The sequence below is a fragment of the Cheilinus undulatus genome, linkage group 15 (assembly GCF_018320785.1).
Source record: "Cheilinus undulatus linkage group 15, ASM1832078v1, whole genome shotgun sequence".
Taxonomy (NCBI): Eukaryota; Metazoa; Chordata; class Actinopteri; order Labriformes; family Labridae; genus Cheilinus; species Cheilinus undulatus.
Genome location: NC_054879.1, coordinates 1015162 through 1035624, shown reverse-complemented (window position 1 = coordinate 1035624; position 20463 = coordinate 1015162). Strand labels below are relative to the sequence as shown.

General features: G+C 48.3%; 1 protein-coding gene across 1 annotated transcript in view; it reads left to right on the top strand.

Annotated features, from left to right (window-relative positions):
- ube2g2 (ubiquitin-conjugating enzyme E2G 2 (UBC7 homolog, yeast)) overlaps nt 1-20068 on the top strand; it is a 28714-nt gene extending 8646 nt beyond the window's left edge. Inside the window, exons 3-6 of the mRNA XM_041807607.1 lie at nt 1867-1912; nt 12190-12308; nt 18161-18301; nt 18824-20068. Of these exons, the coding sequence (XP_041663541.1) occupies nt 1867-1912; nt 12190-12308; nt 18161-18301; nt 18824-18936 (419 nt within the window). The 3' untranslated portion in view covers nt 18937-20068. The remainder of the gene's footprint in view (nt 1-1866; nt 1913-12189; nt 12309-18160; nt 18302-18823) is intronic.
- Nucleotides 20069-20463: the final 395 nt, after the last annotated feature.

Below are 20463 nucleotides of genomic sequence, written 5' to 3'. Positions count from 1 at the left end.
TGGTAATTACCAACATCATTTTTATGTCCTGCAATGGTTAATACACCAATATGTGGAAGCTCTTTAACACAGATGATATTTTTATTGCTAAAATAGAATTATTATTGTTATCCATGAATTTTCAAATTTACTGATTTACAGAAAACCAGAAAAATAGTAAAGCACATTAATATTTCTGATTAATGTGTCAGATTATAGTTATTTACTGTCGCTCCTGAAGAGAAAAATGAGTTTTAGTGGTTGAATGTTATGCTTGATTCATTTCTGACTTCTCAGAGAAGCCCAGTGAGCCGGCTCAGATTTGGGTGAATTCAGTTTGAAATTCCTCATTCCTGTTCAAAATGGTAAAACGTGGAGAGCTGACTGAAAATGAAAGAGTCCGCATTAAAGCACTTCATCAAAATATTTATGTTTTCTTGTTTTTATGACAGGTGGTCTAAAAGCTTTGTTAAGCACTGTTTATATACACACACACCCACACACACATATATATATATATATATATACACACACACACACACATATACAAATGTATGAAATATCGCAGCGTATGGATATCAGCACCCCTGCATTGTGATACGTATCGTATGGCCAGATTCTTGCCAGTGCACAGCTCTGTTTCTGTCAGCCTGGCTCTGTGGCAGAGATGAGAGGCAATCAAATCCAGAAATACTCGATAGTCTTCTGACCTCCTTGATTCCACGTGTAGATCATGGAGAGCTTTACTCTCAGTGTGTTTCTATGCAGATAAAAAGAGTGTTGATTTAAATAACCCTCCATGGAGCACTTTAAAGGACAAGCTGACTCACACTTTTACCTGTAAAGAACAATCCAGTTTATTTTGATTCATATTGTTGATAAAATAAAACTGGAGCAGCCTTTTTTATTTGGAAACAAAAACAAAAACTGGATAAATTCATAAATTTTAGATGTATTTTTGAAACCATTTCTGTTTTTGTATAGAAATAAAGCTAATTTTCCTCTAATTGTGTGAAAAGTTTAGTTGAGGTGATTATTCTGTCTGTATTAGATGATGGTGATGTGGTCTACAGACACGCTGCTGCTTCCACACTCAGACCTCTACATTCTGTTTATCTCTGCTCTCAGATTCAGAACTGGGGATCCTTATAACACTCATCACTGTGTTCTGTATGACACGGTTGGTTGGGCCTCTCTGGCACAGAGGTGGGATAAATACTTGTATGTTTTCATGTTTAAACCCCTGATTGGTCGTATATAACATCTGAGCTGAACCGGACCACTGGACTTTATAAAACTCGATCTACTGACTGCTCAATGCTGCAGCTCCTGAGGGTTTACTCTGAATTTGGGAAATCTGCTTTTAGCTTTTATGCTCCTAAAGTTGTGGAACAATTGACAGGAAACTCTCCAGATTGGCATCTTAGTTTCTCCTGTGTGATTTAAGGAAATGCTCTCAGATCATTTCACTGCAGTGGTGACTGTTCGAACTGAGCCTCCAGAGCGGTAAATACCTCAGATGTAGCTTTAGCGTTGCGTTCGTTTTACTAGAGCTGGAGCATGTCTCTGTATGAAAACATCCTTGAAGCTTTTCCTGGTGTTAAAGATGTTTTGGCTCTGTTGACCTGCTTCAGCATGAGTCTGATAGTCACAGGGAGAGGGTCACTTCTTCTCTAACCCTTCATCTCTAAAGGGTTTCCTTCAGTAAAATCCAGATATAAATGAGTGAAACTGAACTAGATCAAACATGACAGTAGAAAGAGGATTTTCCACAGCAGAGTCTGGTCTTCAGACTGTAGAGCACTGATTTAGGGGGCGGGTCTGAGGTCCAGCCGTGTTTGGATTTTAGACATGTAATATTAATGTTGAACATGTTTGTGTCTGCAGGTCCTGTCAATGAGGAGAACTTCTTTGAGTGGGAGGCTCTCATCATGTGAGTATTCTCATTTATTTACATAACTCAAACACTCTTCATACATCAGTGCAACATCCTCTCTGTGGAGACAAACATCCTTAACTCAGTCATTCATTTTACAGTCGTTGGCCTTTTTAGTCCATCAGCATTGAGAGAAGCTGCTGTGAACGTGGTGTCAGTGAATGCAGCATCATTAGCTGTAATGGAGCCTCCTGTTGTTGTTGTCGTCGTCTTTGTTAGCGTGCCAGCAGCTTCACTCTGCCCTTCAATTTGACCTGCTCTCTTTACCTGTCTGCATACCTGCTCATTGTGACATCATCAGCACGCAGCCCGTCATTACAGGAGACAATACACGCTCCATCAGACACGCCCCCGTCACGGCACGCTGCAGGCTGGCTGCAATACAAATCAGTCCTGAGCAGCACAAACATGGAGGACCGTCCCCGACATCAGCGCGTTTGGTTCAGACGAAATGTAAGAAAAAGAGACAAAGACGATGATGGCTGGCATCCTGGTGGAGACGGCGGATTTATGAGCGGGTTTAGATCATAACACCTGGTGGTGAGGCAGCACATCCTGCGATCTGATGTCAGGATTCTGGTTAGACAGTGGAGCTCAGTGCTCTAGTACAGGGGTTCTCAACCTTTTCAGCCTGGGACCCCCAAAATTAAGGTGCCAGAGACCAGGGACCCCCAAAATACAGGTGCCAGAGACCAGGGACCCCCAACATGAAGGTGCCAGAGACCAGGGACCCCCAACATGAAGGTGCCAGAGACCAGGGACCCCCAACCTGAAGGTGCCAGAGACCAGGGACCCCCAACATGAAGGTGCCAGAGACCAGGGACCCCCAACATGAAGGTGCCAGAGACCAGGGACCCCCAACATACAGGTGCCAGAGACCAGGTACCCCCAAAATACAGGTGCCAGAGACCAGGGACCCCCAAAATACAGGTGCCAGAGACCAGGGACCCCCAACATGAAGGTGCCAGAGACCAGGGACCCCCAAAATACAGGTGCCAGAGACCAGGGACCCCCAACATGAAGGTGCCAGAGACCAGGGACCCCCAAAATACAGGTGCCAGAGACCAGGGACCCCCAACATGAAGGTGCCAGAGACCAGGGACCCCCAACATGAAGGTGCCAGAGACCAGGGACCCCCAAAATTAAGGTGCAAGAGACCAGGGACCCCCAAAATACAGGTGCCAGAGACCAGGTACCCCCAAAATACAGGTGCCAGAGACCAGGGACCCCCAACATGAAGGTGCCAGAGACCAGGGACCCCCAACATGAAGGTGCCAGAGACCAGGGACCCCCAACCTGAAGGTGCCAGAGACCAGGGACCCCCAAAATACAGGTGCCAGAGACCAGGGACCCCCAAAATACAGGTGCCAGAGACCAGGGACCCCCAACATGAAGGTGCCAGAGACCAGGGACCCCCAACATGAAGGTGCCAGAGACCAGGGACCCCCAACCTGAAGGTGCCAGAGACCAGGGACCCCCAACATGAAGGTGCCAGAGACCAGGGACCCCCAACATGAAGGTGCCAGAGACCAGGGACCCCCAAAATTAAGGTGCCAGAGACCAGGGACCCCCAACATACAGGTGCCAGAGACCAGGGACCCCCAACATTCAGGTGCCAGAGACCAGGGACCCCCAAAATTAAGGTGCCAGAGACCAGGGACCCCCAACATACAGGTGCCAGAGACCAGGTACCCCCAAAATACAGGTGCCAGAGAGCAGGGACCCCCAAAAATACAGGTGCCAGAGACCAGGGACCCCAACATGAAGGTGCCAGAGACCAGGGACCCCAAAATACAGGTGCCAGAGACCAGGGACCCCCAACATGCAGGTGCCAGAGACCAGGGACCCCCAACATGAAGGTGCCAGAGACCAGGGACCCCCAACATACAGGTGCAAGAGACCAGGGACCCCCAAAATACAGGTGCGTGAGACCAGGTACGACGTCCCTGATGGTGCCAGAGACCAGGGACCCCCAACATGAAGGTGCCAGAGACCAGGACCCCAAAATACAGGTGCCAGAGACCAGGGACCCCAACATGAAGGTGCCAGAGACCAGGACCCCCAACATTAAGGTGCCAGAGACCAGGTACCCCCAAAATACAGGTGCCAGAGACCAGGGACCCCCAAAATACAGGTGCCAGAGACCAGGGACCCCCAACATACAGGTGCCAGAGACCAGGGACCCCCAACATGAAGGTGCCAGAGACCAGGGACCCCCAAAATTAAGGTGCCAGAGACCAGGGACCCCCAACATACAGGTGCCAGAGACCAGGGACCCCCAAAATACAGGTGCCAGAGACCAGGGACCCCCAAAATACAGGTGCCAGAGACCAGGGACCCCCAACATGAAGGTGCCAGAGACCAGGGACCCCCAAAATAGAGGTGCCAGACACCCGGGACCCCCAAAAGACAGGGGCCAGAGACCAGGGACCCCCAACATGAAGGTGCCAGAGACCAGGGACCCCCAACATGAAGGTGCCAGAGACCAGGGACCCCCAAAATACAGGTGCCAGAGACCAGGGACCCCCAACATGAAGGTGCCAGAGACCAGGGACCCCCAAAATACAGGTGCCAGAGACCAGGGACCCCCAAAATTAAGGTGCCAGAGACCAGGGACCCCCAACATGAAGGTGCCAGAGACCAGGTACCCCCAAAATACAGGTGCCAGAGACCAGGGACCCCCAACATACAGGTGCCAGAGACCAGCCACCCCCAACAGGCAGGTGCCAGAGACCAGGGACCCCCAAAATACAGGTGCCAGAGACCAGGGACCCCCAACATGAAGGTGCCAGAGACCAGGGACCCCCAACATGAAGGTGCCAGAGACCAGGGACCCCCAACATGAAGGTGCCAGAGACCAGGGACCCCCAAAATACAGGTGCCAGAGACCAGGTACCCCCAAAATACAGGTGCCAGAGACCAGGGACCCCCAACATGATGGTGCCAGAGACCAGGTACCCCCAACATACAGGTGCCAGAGACCAGGTACCCCCAAAATACAGCCCCCAGACACCTGGGACCCCCAAAATACAGGGGCCAGAGACCAGGAAACCCCAAAATAGAGGTGCCAGAGACCTGGGACCCCCAAATACAGGTGCCAGAGACCAGGGACCCCCAACATGAAGGTGCCAGAGACCAGGGACCCCCAACATGAAGGTGCCAGAGACCAGGGACCCCCAAAATTAAGGTGCAAGAGACCAGGGACCCCCAAAATACAGGTGCCAGAGACCAGGTACCCCAAAATACAGGTGCCAGAGACCAGGGACCCCCCAAAATGAAGGTGCCAGAGACCAGGGACCCCCAACATGAAGGTGCCAGAGACCAGGGACCCCCAACCTGAAGGTGCCAGAGACCAGGGACCCCCAAAATACAGGTGCCAGAGACCAGGGACCCCCAAAATACAGGTGCCAGAGACCAGGGACCCCCAACATGAAGGTGCCAGAGACCAGGGACCCCCAACATGAAGGTGCCAGAGACCAGGGACCCCCAACCTGAAGGTGCCAGAGACCAGGGCCCCCCAACCTGAAGGTGCCAGAGAGCAGGGACCCCAACATGAAGGTGCCAGAGACCAGGGACCCCCAACATTAAGGTGCCAGAGACCAGGGACCCCCAACATACAGGTGCCAGAGACCAGGTACCCCCAAAATACAGGTGCCAGAGACCAGGGACCCCCAAAATTAAGGTGCCAGAGACCAGGGACCCCCAACATACAGGTGCCAGAGACCAGGTACCCCCAAAATACAGGTGCCAGAGACCAGGGACCCCCAAAATAAAGGTGCCAGAGACCAGGGACCCCATGAAGGTGCCAGAGACCAGGGACCCCCAACATCCAGGTGCCAGGGACCAGGGACCCCCAACATGATGGTGCCAGAGACCAGGGACCCCCAACATGAAGGTGCCAGAGACCAGGGACCCCCAAAATTAAGGTGCAAGAGACCAGGGACCCCCAAAATACAGGTGCCAGAGACCAGGTACCCCCAAAATACAGGTGCCAGAGACCAGGGACCCCCAACATGAAGGTGCCAGAGACCAGGTACCCCCAAAATACAGGTGCCAGAGACCAGGGACCCCCAACATGAAGGTGCCAGAGACCAGGTACCCCCAAAATACAGGTGCCAGAGACCAGGGACCCCCAAAATACAGGTGCCAGAGACCAGGGACCCCCAACCTGAAGGTGCCAGAGACCAGGGACCCCCAACATGAAGGTGCCAGAGACCAGGGACCCCCAACATGAAGGTGCCAGAGACCAGGGACCCCCAAAATTAAGGTGCCAGAGACCAGGGACCCCCAACATACAGGTGCCAGAGACCAGGTACCCCCAAAATACAGGTGCCAGAGACCAGGGACCCCCAAAATACAGGTGCCAGAGACCAGGGACCCCCAACATGAAGGTGCCAGAGACCAGGGACCCCCAAAATACAGGTGCCAGAGACCAGGGACCCCCAACATGAAGGTGCCAGAGACCAGGGACCCCCAACATGAAGGTGCCAGAGACCAGGGACCCCCAACATGAAGGTGCCAGAGACCAGGGACCCCCAACATTCAGGTGCCAGAGACCAGGGACCCCCAACATGAAGGTGCCAGAGACCAGGGACCCCAAAATACAGGTGCCAGAGACCAGGGACCCCAATATGAAGGTGCCAGACACCAGGTACCCCCAAACATCAGGTGCCAGAGACCAGGCACCACCAAAATTAAGGTGCCAGAGACCAGGGACCCCCAACATACAGGTGCCAGAGACCAGGTACCCCCAAAATACAGGTGCCAGAGACCAGGGACCCCCAAAATACAGGTGCCAGAGACCAGGGACCCCCAACATGAAGGTGCCAGAGACCAGGGACCCCCAAAATACAGGTGCCAGGGACCAGGGACCCCCAACATGATGGTGCCAGAGACCAGGGACCCCCAACATGAAGGTGCCAGAGACCAGGGACCCCCAAAATTAAGGTGCAAGAGACCAGGGACCCCCAAAATACAGGTGCCAGAGACCAGGTACCCCCAAAATACAGGTGCCAGAGACCAGGGACCCCCAACATGAAGGTGCCAGAGACCAGGGACCCCCAACATGAAGGTGCCAGAGACCAGGGACCCCCAACCTGAAGGTGCCAGAGACCAGGGACCCCCAAAATACAGGTGCCAGAGACCAGGGACCCCCAAAATACAGGTGCCAGAGACCAGGGACCCCCAACATGAAGGTGCCAGAGACCAGGGACCCCCAACATGAAGGTGCCAGAGACCAGGGACCCCCAACCTGAAGGTGCCAGAGACCAGGGACCCCCAACATGAAGGTGCCAGAGACCAGGGACCCCCAACATGAAGGTGCCAGAGACCAGGGACCCCCAAAATTAAGGTGCCAGAGACCAGGGACCCCCAACATACAGGTGCCAGAGACCAGGTACCCCCAAAATACAGGTGCCAGAGACCAGGGACCCCCAAAATACAGGTGCCAGAGACCAGGGACCCCCAACATGAAGGTGCCAGAGACCAGGTACCCCCAAAATACAGGTGCCAGAGACCAGGGACCCCCAACATATAGGTGCCAGAGAGCAGGGACCCCCAACATGAAGGTGCCAGAGACCAGGTACCCCCAAAATACAGGTGCCAGAGACCAGGGACCCCAAAAATAAAGGTTTCAGAGACCAGGGACCCCCAACATAGAGGTGCCAGAGACCAGGGACCCCCAAAATACAGGTGCCAGAAACCAGGGACCCCCAACATGAAGGTGCCAGAGACAGGGACCCCCAACATAAGGGTGCCAGAGACCAGGGACCACCAAAATAAAGGTGCCAGAGACCAAAGATCCCCAAAATAAAGGTGCCAGAAACCAGGGACCCCCAACATGAAGGTGTCGGAGACCAGGGACCCCCAACATGAAGGTGCCAGAGACCAGGGACCCCCAAAATACAGGTGCCAGAGACCAGGGACCCCCAACATAAAGGTGCCAGAGACCAGGGGACCCCCAAAATACAGGTGCCAGAGACCAGGGGACCCCCAACATACAGGTGCCAGAGACCAGGGGCCCCCAAAATAAAGGTGCCAGAGAGCAGGGACCCCCAAAATTCAGGTGCCAGAGACCAGGGACCCCCAACATGAAGGTGCCAGAGACCAGGGACCCCCAAAATACAGGTGCCAGAGACCAGGTACCCCCAAAATACAGGTGCCAGAGACCAGGGACCCCCAACATAAAGGTGCCAGAGACCAGGGGCCCCCAACATAAAGGTGCCAGAGACCAGGGACCCCCAACATACAGGTGCCAGAGACCAGGGGACCCCCAACATAAAGGTGCCAGAGACCAGGGGACCCCCAAAATACAGGTGCCAGAGACCAGGGACCCCCAAAATAAAGGTGCCAGAGAGCAGGGACCCCCAAAATACAGGTGCCAGAGACCAGGGACCCCCAACATGAAGGTGCCAGAGACCAGGGACCCCCAAAATACAGGTGCCAGAGACCAGGGACCCCCAACATGAAGGTGCCAGAGACCAGGGACCCCCCAAATACAGGTGCCAGAGACCAGGGACCCCCAACATAAAGGTGCCAGAGACCAGGGACCCCCAAAATACAGGTGCCAGAGACCAGGGACCCCCAACATAAGGGTGCCAGAGACCAGGGACCACCAAAATACAGGTGCCAGAGACCAGGGACCCCCAACATGAAGGTGCCAGAGACCAGGGACCCCCAAAATTAAGGTGCCAGAGACCAGGGACTCCCAACATAAAGGTGCCAGAGACCAGGAACCTTCAAAATAAAGCTGCCAGAGACCAGTGACCCCCAAAATAAAGGTGCCAGAGACCAGGGACCCCCAAAATAAAGGTGCCAGAGTCCAGGGACTCCCAACATAAAGGTGCCAGAGACCAGGGACCCCCAACATGAAGCTGCCAGAAGCCAGGGACCCCCACTGTACCTTAAGGTGGCTGAACAAAGCTATGAACATTGTAGAACAGTCATGTTCAGACAAGGCTGTCCATAAGGGGGGGAATAATGGGAGAGCTTCCTGGGGGCCAGCAAAATCCTGGTCCATTGTAAAGTTAAGCTGTGGTATTTTATATTTAACCTGAATAACAACCACTCTTATCAAAGAAACACATTTTAATTTATTTGTGTAATTAGATGACCTCTTAAAAATGTCAATCCTTTTATTAAAAAGAGAATTAAAGTACGTTAAACATAGCTAAAATGGGTCAACAATGGCAAAAACTGGTGGGAAAGGTGGTGAAACTAGATTTTAAAAGTTGCGGAAATGGGTTAGAAATGCCAAGAAATGGATTAAAGTGGCAAAAAATTAACAAAAAAAATGGGTCCAAGTGGCAAAAAGGGGCATATTAGGAGGCAAAGTTGGCTGAAATGACGTCAAAGTGGCAACAAAAAGATGGAGAGTTGGGGAAATGAGATGAAAATTGATAGAAACTGGCAAACAAACGGTTAGCTGAGGCAGAAACAGTCAAAAACTTACAAAAATGAGCTTTTTAGCTTGTGAAATGTGGCTTAAAAAGTGGTAAAAGGGGTTAATAGTGGCAATAATGTGTCAACAGAGCCAACAATAGGCAGAGAGTGGTAAGATTTGGTTTAGAAGTGGCAAAAACAGGCAGAAAAAAAGTGGTGGAAAGGGTTTAAAACTGACAAAAATGGGTTTAAGTTTCAAAAATGTGTTAAAATTGTTAAAATTTGTGGGGAGAAAAGTGATCAAAATGGGTTAAAATTAGGTATAATTGGTGTAAAGTCACAACAGTGTAATTTAAAAAATTCTTAGTTTTTTAAGGCATCTGGAGACCCCCTCTCAGTGTCTTGCGACCCCCAATGGGGTCCCGACTCCAACGTTGAGAAACCCTGGTCTAGTAAGTGGCCTATAGGGCCTTCAGATGGGGTCATGCTACCCCGTTCATCTGAACGCCCCCTCTGAAGGTGTTCATGATCCAGTCTGATGATGTTTTCAGAAATAATGGAGCCGTGGGTTCAGATATTAGCTGAGCCAGAAGGATCTATGGTGAGGGTTCATGTGGATCACAGCTCCTGCATCCTGAGGGTAAAACGTGTCTAATGTCACGCTGAGAGCTCCCCTGCTGCACAAACCTGTTACTGTAGATACAACCGCTGCTTTATTTCCATGATTTAATCCCCATTCTAGCAGCACAGAGGGTAGAAGAACCAGAATCGTCTCTAATCCAACATTCAGGTCATGAAAAAGGAAATCATAGACAAGGTGTGGATGCAGGAGGTGGTCACAGGGGGCGCTTTAATCAAGCTGACACATCTGTGGTTTTATCCAGTGTCTGATTAAAACCTCTGCTACTGTTCTACCAGATTCAGCCAATCAGAGCACGGTATCTGGTTATTAATCTGGATGAGGAGTCAGAAATAACCTGCAGATAAACCATCGAGGACCAGATCAAAGTCAAACAGGAAGAGGAACACGGACCCAGCAGATATGCAAACATGGAACTGATAATCCCCCAACACGCTCAGAGCACGCCACGGCGATTAAAACACATGCTGACCCTCAGATGGAGGCGGCGGTGAGCCTCAGCTTAAACCAGGTAGAGGGTCTCTGGGACTGAGAGCATCAAAACTATTCTGCACGTTCTGAAACATCAGTGTTAACACCAGCACAAGATTGGCTATGGCCGCTGTTACCATGGAAACTAAAGAGATAACCTGGCACAGCAGACCAGACCAGGAACCAGTGCACAGAGTGATGTAGGAAGCCCCAAACACAGAGGGTCCATTCCTGTAGATGGAGTTTCTGAAGCTCTGCACCCTGGAAGGAGTTAGACTGAGGAGGTGTTTGCAGAGCCCTGACACAGAAAAACCTCCTACATGTGGACTAGGACTAACACTGTGAGTCCAGACCTCCATGTTGGTCCCTTTCCTATGGAGCAGGATTGTAGTAGTTTATAGACTGGCAGAATGACCGCTCCACATCAGTATCCTGGAGCTCTAACACTGTTAGGGGGACTAGGGCGCGGTATGTCCAACAGCCTGAAGATACCATGTCGATTCTGGATAATACACACGTCAGCTGTTCTTGATTGGAGAGCAGTGATTTGCAACTAGTGGGTCGGGACCCAAAAGTGGGTCTCAAAGCGCTTTCCAGTAGGTCACCAGTGTGTGCCAGGAACAAAAAGGTCTGCGTACAGAAGCCTTAGTAGACGTAAAGTAAATTACGACTTGTATTTTTAGCTTTTTCTACAATGACTTGTAAATTTCGATATTTATCTTGAGAATTCTACTTCCTTTTCTTGGATAACATCGCTGATTTTCCCGAGATGACCAGAAAATTCCCATTGAAATTACCCAGTATTCATGCTGTCTTGGTAAAGTGAGTTAAATAAGACGTATTTGTGCATGCATGTCTTTCTGTAATGACATTTGTTTTTTCCTGCCTTTTTGTGTAATGTGTTTTTTATTTCAGGTCCAAACTGCCACATTTTTCATTCAAAGGTTGAACATTTTCAAACATTTGGGTGATGATTTCTCTGAAGGGGGTGGTGATGGGTCCTGTTGTAGAGGATAGCAGAGGAGGGATGGTTCGAAGGTTTTACACAAGTCCACATCCTAAAATAAGATCTAAATAAATCTAAAGTCTGTTTATGATCACTTAAGTGTTAGTAAATGCAGATGCAGACAAATTTAACTTTGTAAACTTTGTTGTTCTTCATACTGTAAATCTAATATTCTGGTTTCTCTTCACTATAAACCCTCTGTTATTTGTAAGAATGACTTTCTGATTTACTTCTTAGTAGTTACTGACACAGCCTGAAGCAGCTGCTTGAAGCCAGTGTCATCAGTGCTGCTGTTCAGCTCATGTCTTTACAAATGAATCATGAAGTTGTGCTCATGATCCCCTGGTCCTGTTTAGAGCCTGAGGGAAATTCTGGCTCTACAGCGTCATTAAACACTGGCTGGGACTAGCCTGAGTCATGTGTTGCTGTAGTGTTTTACCTTGTTTCTTACACAGCATGTATGGCTCTTATCCAGCTCCTGACTCTCTTGTAGCTTGCAGTGGTGCTGACAGTGGATAGCTATGACCCATGTGACTGCTGAGTATCGGCTGGTTTTGTTGTTTTTCAGAGCTGAATCATGTGGTTTAGCCTCTGCTGGGGTTTTTGTGAATATGGTGGATGTATAAGTTAAAAGTCAGCATTTATGGTCATATCTGTTCTGTTTAGTCTGTATTGATAGAGACCCAGTGTCAGCATGTGCTCTCTAGAGTGTGTTTTTTAACATGTTAGCGTGTTTACTGTGTTCATGTCAATGATCCGTGTGTTTCTGTGTTTCAGGGGTCCTCAGGACACGTGTTTTGAAGGAGGCGTGTTCCCGGCCGTCCTCAGCTTCCCCTCTGATTATCCTCTCAGCCCTCCAAAGATGAGGTTTACCTGCGACATGTTCCACCCCAACAGTGAGTCAAAGAAGTCCATCTTTACTTCAGACTAGTGCTGCAGGGTTAAAACCAGGCCGTAGGCTGGGCTGTTGCATAACCATAAAAGGCTGCAGTTATTTTAGTACCCAATAGTATCAATCAGTCTTTGTTTGTGTTGCTCCAAACCCTAACCAAAGATAACCAAGACCCTTAAAAGAGGGTAGGTCCAGAGCGGCTCTCTGACTTGGCCTATTATAATAATTCTGTAAAGGTCGACTGCAGAAAGGCCTTTAGTTTACAGTCATAACTCTTCACCTCTGCAGGAGAACCTTTACTTTAGGAAAGGAAAAACTTTTCTCTGTGTTATTCTGGAAGCTGTGCTGTAAAACAATGTTGAAACAGACTCATGATAGCATTCATGGATTATATCTGAACCTCCTGAGACGTGGGCCTGTGTAAGGAGGGCATTTTCAGTTTCTCCCACTTATCTGGGATAAGTTCATACATCAGCCTTGTGGTTGAACAGGGATTTTGGGGACATTTTCCTTTCCAAAACCCAAACAAATTCCATCCATCCATCTTCTCCCGCTTATCCGAGGTCGGGTCGCAGAGGCAGCAGCCTAAGCAGGGAAGCCCAGACTTCCTTCACCCCGGCCACTTCGTCCAGCTTTTCCTGGGGGATCCCGAGACGTTCCCAGGCCAGCCGAGCAACATAGTCTCTCCTGCGTGTCCTGGGTCTTCCCCGGGGCCTCCTCCCAGTGGGACATGCTCGGAACACCTCACCCGGGAGGCGTCCAGGAGGCATCAGGACCAGATGCCTGAGCCACCTCATCTAGCTCCTCTCAGCGCAGAGGAGCAGCGGCTCTACTCCGAGTCTCTCCCAGATGGCCAAGCTTCTCACCCTATCTCTAAGGGAGAGCCCAGACACCCTGCAGAGGAAACTCATTTCGGCCGCCTGTATCCATAATCTCGTTGTTTCGGTCACAACCCACAGCTCGTGACCATAGGCGAGGGTAGGAGCGTAGATCGACCGGTAAATCGAGAGCTTCGCCTTTCCACTCAGCTCTTTCTTCACCATGACAGACCGATGCAGAGACCGCATCACTGCTGACGCCGCACCGATCCGCCTGTCGATCTCCCGCTCCATTCTTCACTCGTGAACAAGACCCCCGAGATACTTGAACTCCTCCACTTGGGGCAGGATCTCATTCACAACCTGGAGAGGGCATTCCACCCAAATTCCATAAAAGAAAAAAAAACTAAAACTTCTCTGAAAATTCTTTAACATATTTTCAAAGTATCTCATAAAAAGTACCCAAATATTTCTTTAGGTAGTCCTCAAATCTTTCAGTGAAACTTCCTCATAAACCTTTAAAATTCCAATAAAAAATTCCCACCAAATTCCTCACACATTCATGAAAAATTTCAAGCAAATTCCCCAAATATAAAAGCAAATCCCCCCTGAAATTTCTTGGCACATATGGAAATGTTCAGAAACATTCTCTAAGATTCCATGAAAATGATGGAAACATAAAAAAAAACCTTGATTTTTTTAAGATTTCAAAGGACAAAAACCCAAATTCCCAATCCAGTTCCTCCAAAATTTGAAAATAAATTACCCATTTTCCCTGAAAATGCCACAAAAAAAAGAAAAACCCAACCACACAAACAAAAAACATTCTGAAATATTCAATATCCTCGAAACTTCCAAGCAAATTCCCTAAAATATCCAAACAGCAAATTATCCCAGCAGTTCAAGCAAATCCCTTAAACTTTTCTCATCAAATCTAACACCAAGAATAATAACTGTAATGTAAAGAAGAAAAAAAGGTCTCTTAGACCCAGAGATGAAGATGACTGAGCTTCATCACTGCAGAGGCCTCTTGAGGACATTTCACTGAAGCTATAAGGAAACGGTTTGCCAGTTTGACTCAGTGGGTTTGAGTGCCCGAGGAGTCGGGCTGTAGTCCTGGAAGTGCTGATCACGGGGTCGAGTCCCGGTCTTGGTGCATGTTTGGGTTATTTTCCCCCCCCCCCCCCCGTTCTGGTCTCTCTTCGGCTGTCCTGTCAGTTAAAGGCTAAAGCCCCAGGAACAGTGTTGAGAGTTTTTGGCGGTGTCCGTTTATTCCAGGGTGGGGACGCCGATTTTCCAGATGTGGTTTTACCGCTGTGCTGTTTGAATGCTGACCTGCTGACACGCCGCGTTTGTCTCTAAAGCTCCATCAGACGAGTCCCAGCGTGTCCCTCTGCTCTGCTGCGGTTAGCATGCTGTTAGCATGTCGTTAGCATGCTGTCATTTGTGCTCTGATTAGTGGACTTAGCCATGATGTCACAGCAGGGAGTCGGTCTGAGCACGCTTCGTCCTGATTAGAGGACAGGACCGTATGACCCCTCATCACCATCACCATCATCATCATTATCAGGCAGACTCTCAGACTAGCGTGGCCCTGGGCTGAACTTCCTGCTGTAACTGTATCATCTGATCCTTCATCAACAAACAGCAGATAAAACCCATGAAGAAGAAGCAGCACACACAGATCCCCTCCTCCTCAGGTCCAGCTCTGGTCCCCTTTAGAGCAGATAAAACCCATGAAGAAGAAGCAGCACACACAGATCCTCTCCTCCTCAGGTCCAGCTCTGGTCCCCTTTAGAGCAGATAAAACCCATGAAGAAGAAGCAGCACACACAGATCCCCTCCTCCTCAGGTCCAGCTCTGGTCCCCTTTAGAGCAGATAAAACCCATGAAGAAGAAGCAGCACACACAGATCCTCTCCTCCTCAGGTCCAGCTCTGGTCCCCTTTAGAGCAGATAAAACCCATGAAGAAGAAGCAGCACACACAGATCCCCTCCTCCTCAGGTCCAGCTCTGGTCCCTTTTATGAGACTGAGGTTATATTTTTATTCATCAGACTCTTTAGCTTTTCTAATCCAGACACTAAAACCATCCAAATTACAGATTATTTAGTGAAAAACCCTTGATTCTCAAGTGGTGGCTCAGGACCCAAAAGTGGGTCATAAGCCATTTTCAGTGGGTCCCTGATCTGTACCTGGAAAGTCTACGATGGGCTTTTATTTTGAAGGACCTGTCTTCATCTCTTTCTCCTGTCAGGTCCAAATTAGGGCTGAACAATTTGGGAAAACAATCCAATTGCAATTTGATACGCGATTATTTCTCAAGTACCTTGTGTTGTTTTTTTTGTTTGTTTTTTTTTACCAACAAACACAAGCAATAAATAATTCTATGTTATAGCCAACATAATATTAGATAAAACTGGAGCTAAGTATTTTTTTTAAAATATATCATTGTGATGATTTTGACTCATATTGCAAATTGAATAGACATTGATGTATTGAAGGGAGTCATAATTTTGTCATTCCCATATTTAATAAGAAAAATATACAAAAAGGATTATTGTAGACTATTCTAAAAAGATTATCTGTGGATGATGCATGATATGTAAAACATTTCTGCTGCTGCAAAAAAGTTTTAATCTGGTATTTTGACACAAATTTCAGGTTATAGAAATATTGCACCTTCTGCAGTTTGAAAATTGCAGAAGCCAGAGGCTAAATTGCAATCTAATCTAATTTTCGATTAATTTCCCAGCCCTAGTCCAAATAGAACCATTTCTCATTAGAACGCTCAGTTCTCACTAAAAATGTAATAAATCTGGGAGGTAAAGGAGAGGTGGGTCCACACTAGACCGGTTTAGAGCAACGCTGCAGTAAGTTTTATTTTATGGTTGAAAGCTCTGGATGCTGCCAGAGGATTGAGAGGATTAAAAGTCTGATATTCAGTGGGATTAATCTCCTTCCACCTCTGGCTTTCAGACGTGATACCAAAAAAAATGAGACGCTTTCTCAACTTAAGTGTGTAAAATAGAGTACTGGAGTTCCTCAGGGCTCCGTGTTGGGTCCTGTACTCTTTATTGTTTAGATTACAGAGACATTGACCAGATGTACAGTTCAGACAGTTCTTTCTCCTCTCAGGTTAAACAGCCATTTTAAACATGGAGTTTTAACTTCTGACTTTCTTTTCTAAGTCCACGGTGATTCAAAGATCCAGGTTGTGACAGTAAAGGAGGTCAGAGAAGCTGCTGTAAACTAGCTGCATAAACTCACTGGTATGACAGCCAAAGCTAAGCTAAATCAATGCTAAACACGCTACTATTAAGCTCTTCACAATAAAAGTCTGTGGCTGTTATTTGTCTGAAAAGCTTTTATAAATGTGCTCTAGTCATCAGCAGCTGAACCGCCTCAGCAGGAAGGAGAGCATGGAGCAAACATGGAGCACAGTTAGAAAGAAGTAAACATAGAGAGACATTTACAACAAACACGTTTTTTCTGTGCTCAGACATACACTATATTGCCAAAAGTATTCACTCACCCATCCAAATAATGTAAATCAGGTGTTCCAATCACTTCCATGTCCACAGGTGTATAAAATCATCACCTAGGCATGCAGACTGTTTCTACAAACATCAGTGAAAGAATGGCTCGCTCTCAGGAGCTCAGTGAATTCCAGCGTGGTACTGTGATAGGATGCCACCTGTGCAACAAGTCCAGTGGTGAAACTTCCTGGCTCCTAAATATTCCACAGTCAGCTGTCAGTGGTATTAGAACAAAGTGGAAGCCACTGGGAACCACAGCAACTCAGCCACCAAGTGGTAGGCCACGTAAAATGACGGGGCGGGGTCAGAGGATGCTGAGGTCATAGTGACCAGAGGACGCCAACTTTCTGCAGAGTCAATGGCTACAGACCTCCAAACTTCATGTGGCCTTCAGATTAGCTCAAGAACAGTGGTAGAGAGCTTCATGGATGGGTTTCCATGGTAACAGCTGCATCCAAGCCATACATCACCAAGTGCAATGCAAAGCATGGATGCAGTGGTGTAAAGCACGCCGCCACTGGACTCTAGAGCAGTGGAGATGCCTTCTCCGGAGTGACCAATCACGCTTCTCCATCTGGCAATCCGATGGATGAGTCTGGGTTTGGAGGTTGCCAGGAGAACAGTTCTTGTCTGACTGCACTGTGCCAAGTGTAAAGTTTGGTGGAGGGGGGATTATGGTGTGGGCTTGTTCTTCAGGAGCTGGGCTTGGCCCCTTAGTTCCAGTCAAAGGAACTCTGAATGCTTCAGCATACCAAGAGATTCTGGACAATTCCATGCTCCCAACTTTGTGGGAACAGTTTGGGGATGGCCCCTTCCTGTTCCAACATGACTGTGCACCAGTGCACAAAGCAAGGTCCATAAAGACATGGAGGAGAGAGTTTGGTGTGGATCAACTTGACTGGCCTGCACAGAGTCCTGACCTCAACCCCATAGAACACCTTTGGGATGAATTAGAGCGGAGACTGAGAGCCAGGCCTTCTGGTCCAACATCAGTGTGTGACCTCACAAATGCGCTTCAGGAAGAATGGTCAAAAATTCCCATAAACACACTCCTAAACCTTGTGGAAAGCCTTCCCAGAAGAGTTGAAGCTGTTATAGCTGCAAAGGGTGGACCCACGTCAGATTAAACCCTCTGGATTAGGAACGGGATGTCACTGAAGTTCACATGCCAGTCAAGGCAGGTGAGCGAATACTTTTGGCAATATAGTGTAAATTGAGGATGCCATCAAAGGCTTATTTTAAGGGGAGAATGGGGTTTATAACTGTTAGATTTGGATTTAAAAGTGTCATCTCTGTTTAGTTTTGTAATACAGCGATATAATATCGTAAACGTCAAAGGCCAGAAGAATGACGTGCTCTGGTTTTTAGGCCACATTGCCCAGGCCTAGCTAACAGCTGATGATATGTCAGTATAAGTATGAATGTCTGGGAGCAGAAGAACTTTGGTACGGCACTGACACTGAGAGCTCCATGTGTCTAACACCGTCCTCTTCCTCTCCAGTCTATCCCGATGGTCGGGTCTGTATCTCCATCCTCCACGCTCCTGGAGACGATCCCATGGGTTATGAGAGCAGCGCTGAGAGGTGGAGTCCAGTTCAGAGTGTGGAGAAGATCCTGCTGTCTGTGGTCAGCATGCTGGCAGGTGACATGGAGGATTTCATTATTACATCATTATAAAACACACAGGTCACATGTTACAGTGGACCAGCATAGACCTGGTCTATGGTGGTCACATGTTACAGTGGACCAGCATAGACCTGGTCTATGGTGGTCACATGTTACAGTGGACCAGCGTAGACCTGGTCATGGTGGTCACATGTTACAGTGGACCAACATAGACCTGGTCTGTTGTGGTCACCTTGTCCCCTCGTCTCCTCTCCGTGTATCCTCTCCTTATCTCCTTGTACCCTTATCTCCTCTCCTTGTCTCCTCTCCTTGTCCACTCATCTCCTCTCCTTGTATCCTCTTCTTATCTCCTTGTCCCCTCATCTCCTCTTGTGGTCTCCTCTCCTTATCTCCTTGTCCCCTCATCTCCTCTTGTGGTCTCCTCTCCTTATCTCCTTGTCCCCTCATCTCCTCTCCTTGTATCCTCTCCTTATCTCCTATTCTCCTCTCCTTGTATCCTCTCCTTATGTCCTATTCTCCTCTCCTGTCTCCCTCTCAGAGCCTAATGATGAGAGCGGCGCTAACGTGGACGCGTCTAAAATGTGGCGTGAGGACAGAGAGCAGTTCTACAAACTGGCCCAGAAGATCGTCAGAAAGTCTCTGGGCCTCTAGAGATGATGTCATCAGGCTGCGACGAGCCCAGCACTCTGCATGTGTGTGTGTTAGAGAAACGCTCCATCCTCCTCCACCATCTTTACCCTCTGATAGCAGACATGATCGAACGATTGATGAATGATGGACACCAGCCAGGCACACATACAGGCACAGCGCTGAGAGACAGACTGACCAATGAGCTGATGGACAGACGGCAGGAGCCAATCAGAAGTCTGGATCAAAACAGCCTTTTACAAACCTTTGAATTTTAAGAAAATGCCAGCAGAAGGAGAAATCAGCTCTGAGATGGTGTGATCATCCTGAGTCCCATTAGCAGATGCAGTGTGGAGAGCTGCTCCTAAATCAGAGAGGTGAATAGAAAACGTTTTCCTCTCAGTCCAAAGTCGTGAATCTGGACAATCCATCAACTATATGGTGTTACATTTCTGCTGAGAAAGGAAAGACGTTTACTATTTAAAAATCTAAACATTTCTCTGCAATGATTTCATCAAGAAAAAACCCTGAAGTTCATAAAAATCCTAATGTTTAAACCCAGACAGAACAAAGTTAGTTCTTAACAGTAGTCATGAGTTTTTTACTAAATTAAACCTGAATTTCTAAACCTCTGTTTAATTCTAGTTAACAGCAAATGATCCTGATACGTGCTTCACTTCAAAGGCAACAAGAACAGAAGTCTTTGACCCGCAGTAATTGGACAATTCCTCGCTTTTTATCAGAGGAAATCTCAGACAAATATCTGAGCATTCTTGAAGGAGGTGGGAGTTCCTCTGCAGCTCCACCGTTTCTCTGAATGTTTCCAGCGTATTCATTGACAGGTACTGACCAACAGTCCGTCTCCAGGCTGATCTTCTTCTTCTGTGACGTTTTCGTGGAAAATATTTGTTCAGATTCTCCGTCAGCTGAAGCAGAAGCTGCCCGGCTTCTCTTGCTTGGACTTTATGCACTTTATCTCTTCTCAATGGACGACGGCGAGGGCGGCGATCATCTTCATCAGGATCGGAGCGTGCTCAGACAGGCTCCGGCTGCTTTTAGGTTTTTAAGAAGAAGAAGAAGCTGGGGGTTTGATGATGGAGATGAGTTTGATTACAGTCTGTAGTTTGAAAATACTTTGTTAAATAAACCGAGGGAAGAAGAACAGACAACTGAGTGTCTTTTTGGTCTTTACTAAAGAAAAATACGACTACAATATTCATAAAATACCGTTATGGTTAAAACCACTGCAGTATTCTCTGATTCATGGTTCTAAAGTATCAGTCGACCACATCCAGGGGCCGTTTCAGTGATAAAGGCTCGGGGTAAGGACCAGAATGAGGGCCTTCAACATTTATCTCAATTAGGTGCAAGTTATTAAAAGATAAACATTCATCTCTCTATCACTATTAGAACAGATGAACCAACAATCTTTCCCTAAGTTGACAAAACTCTTTGGAAAGAAGATGGAGCTGGTGACGAGCTCCTCTCCAGCTCCAAAAGTTGTCGACTATGACCTACTATTTAGAAGAAAGAGCAGGGGGACAACACAAC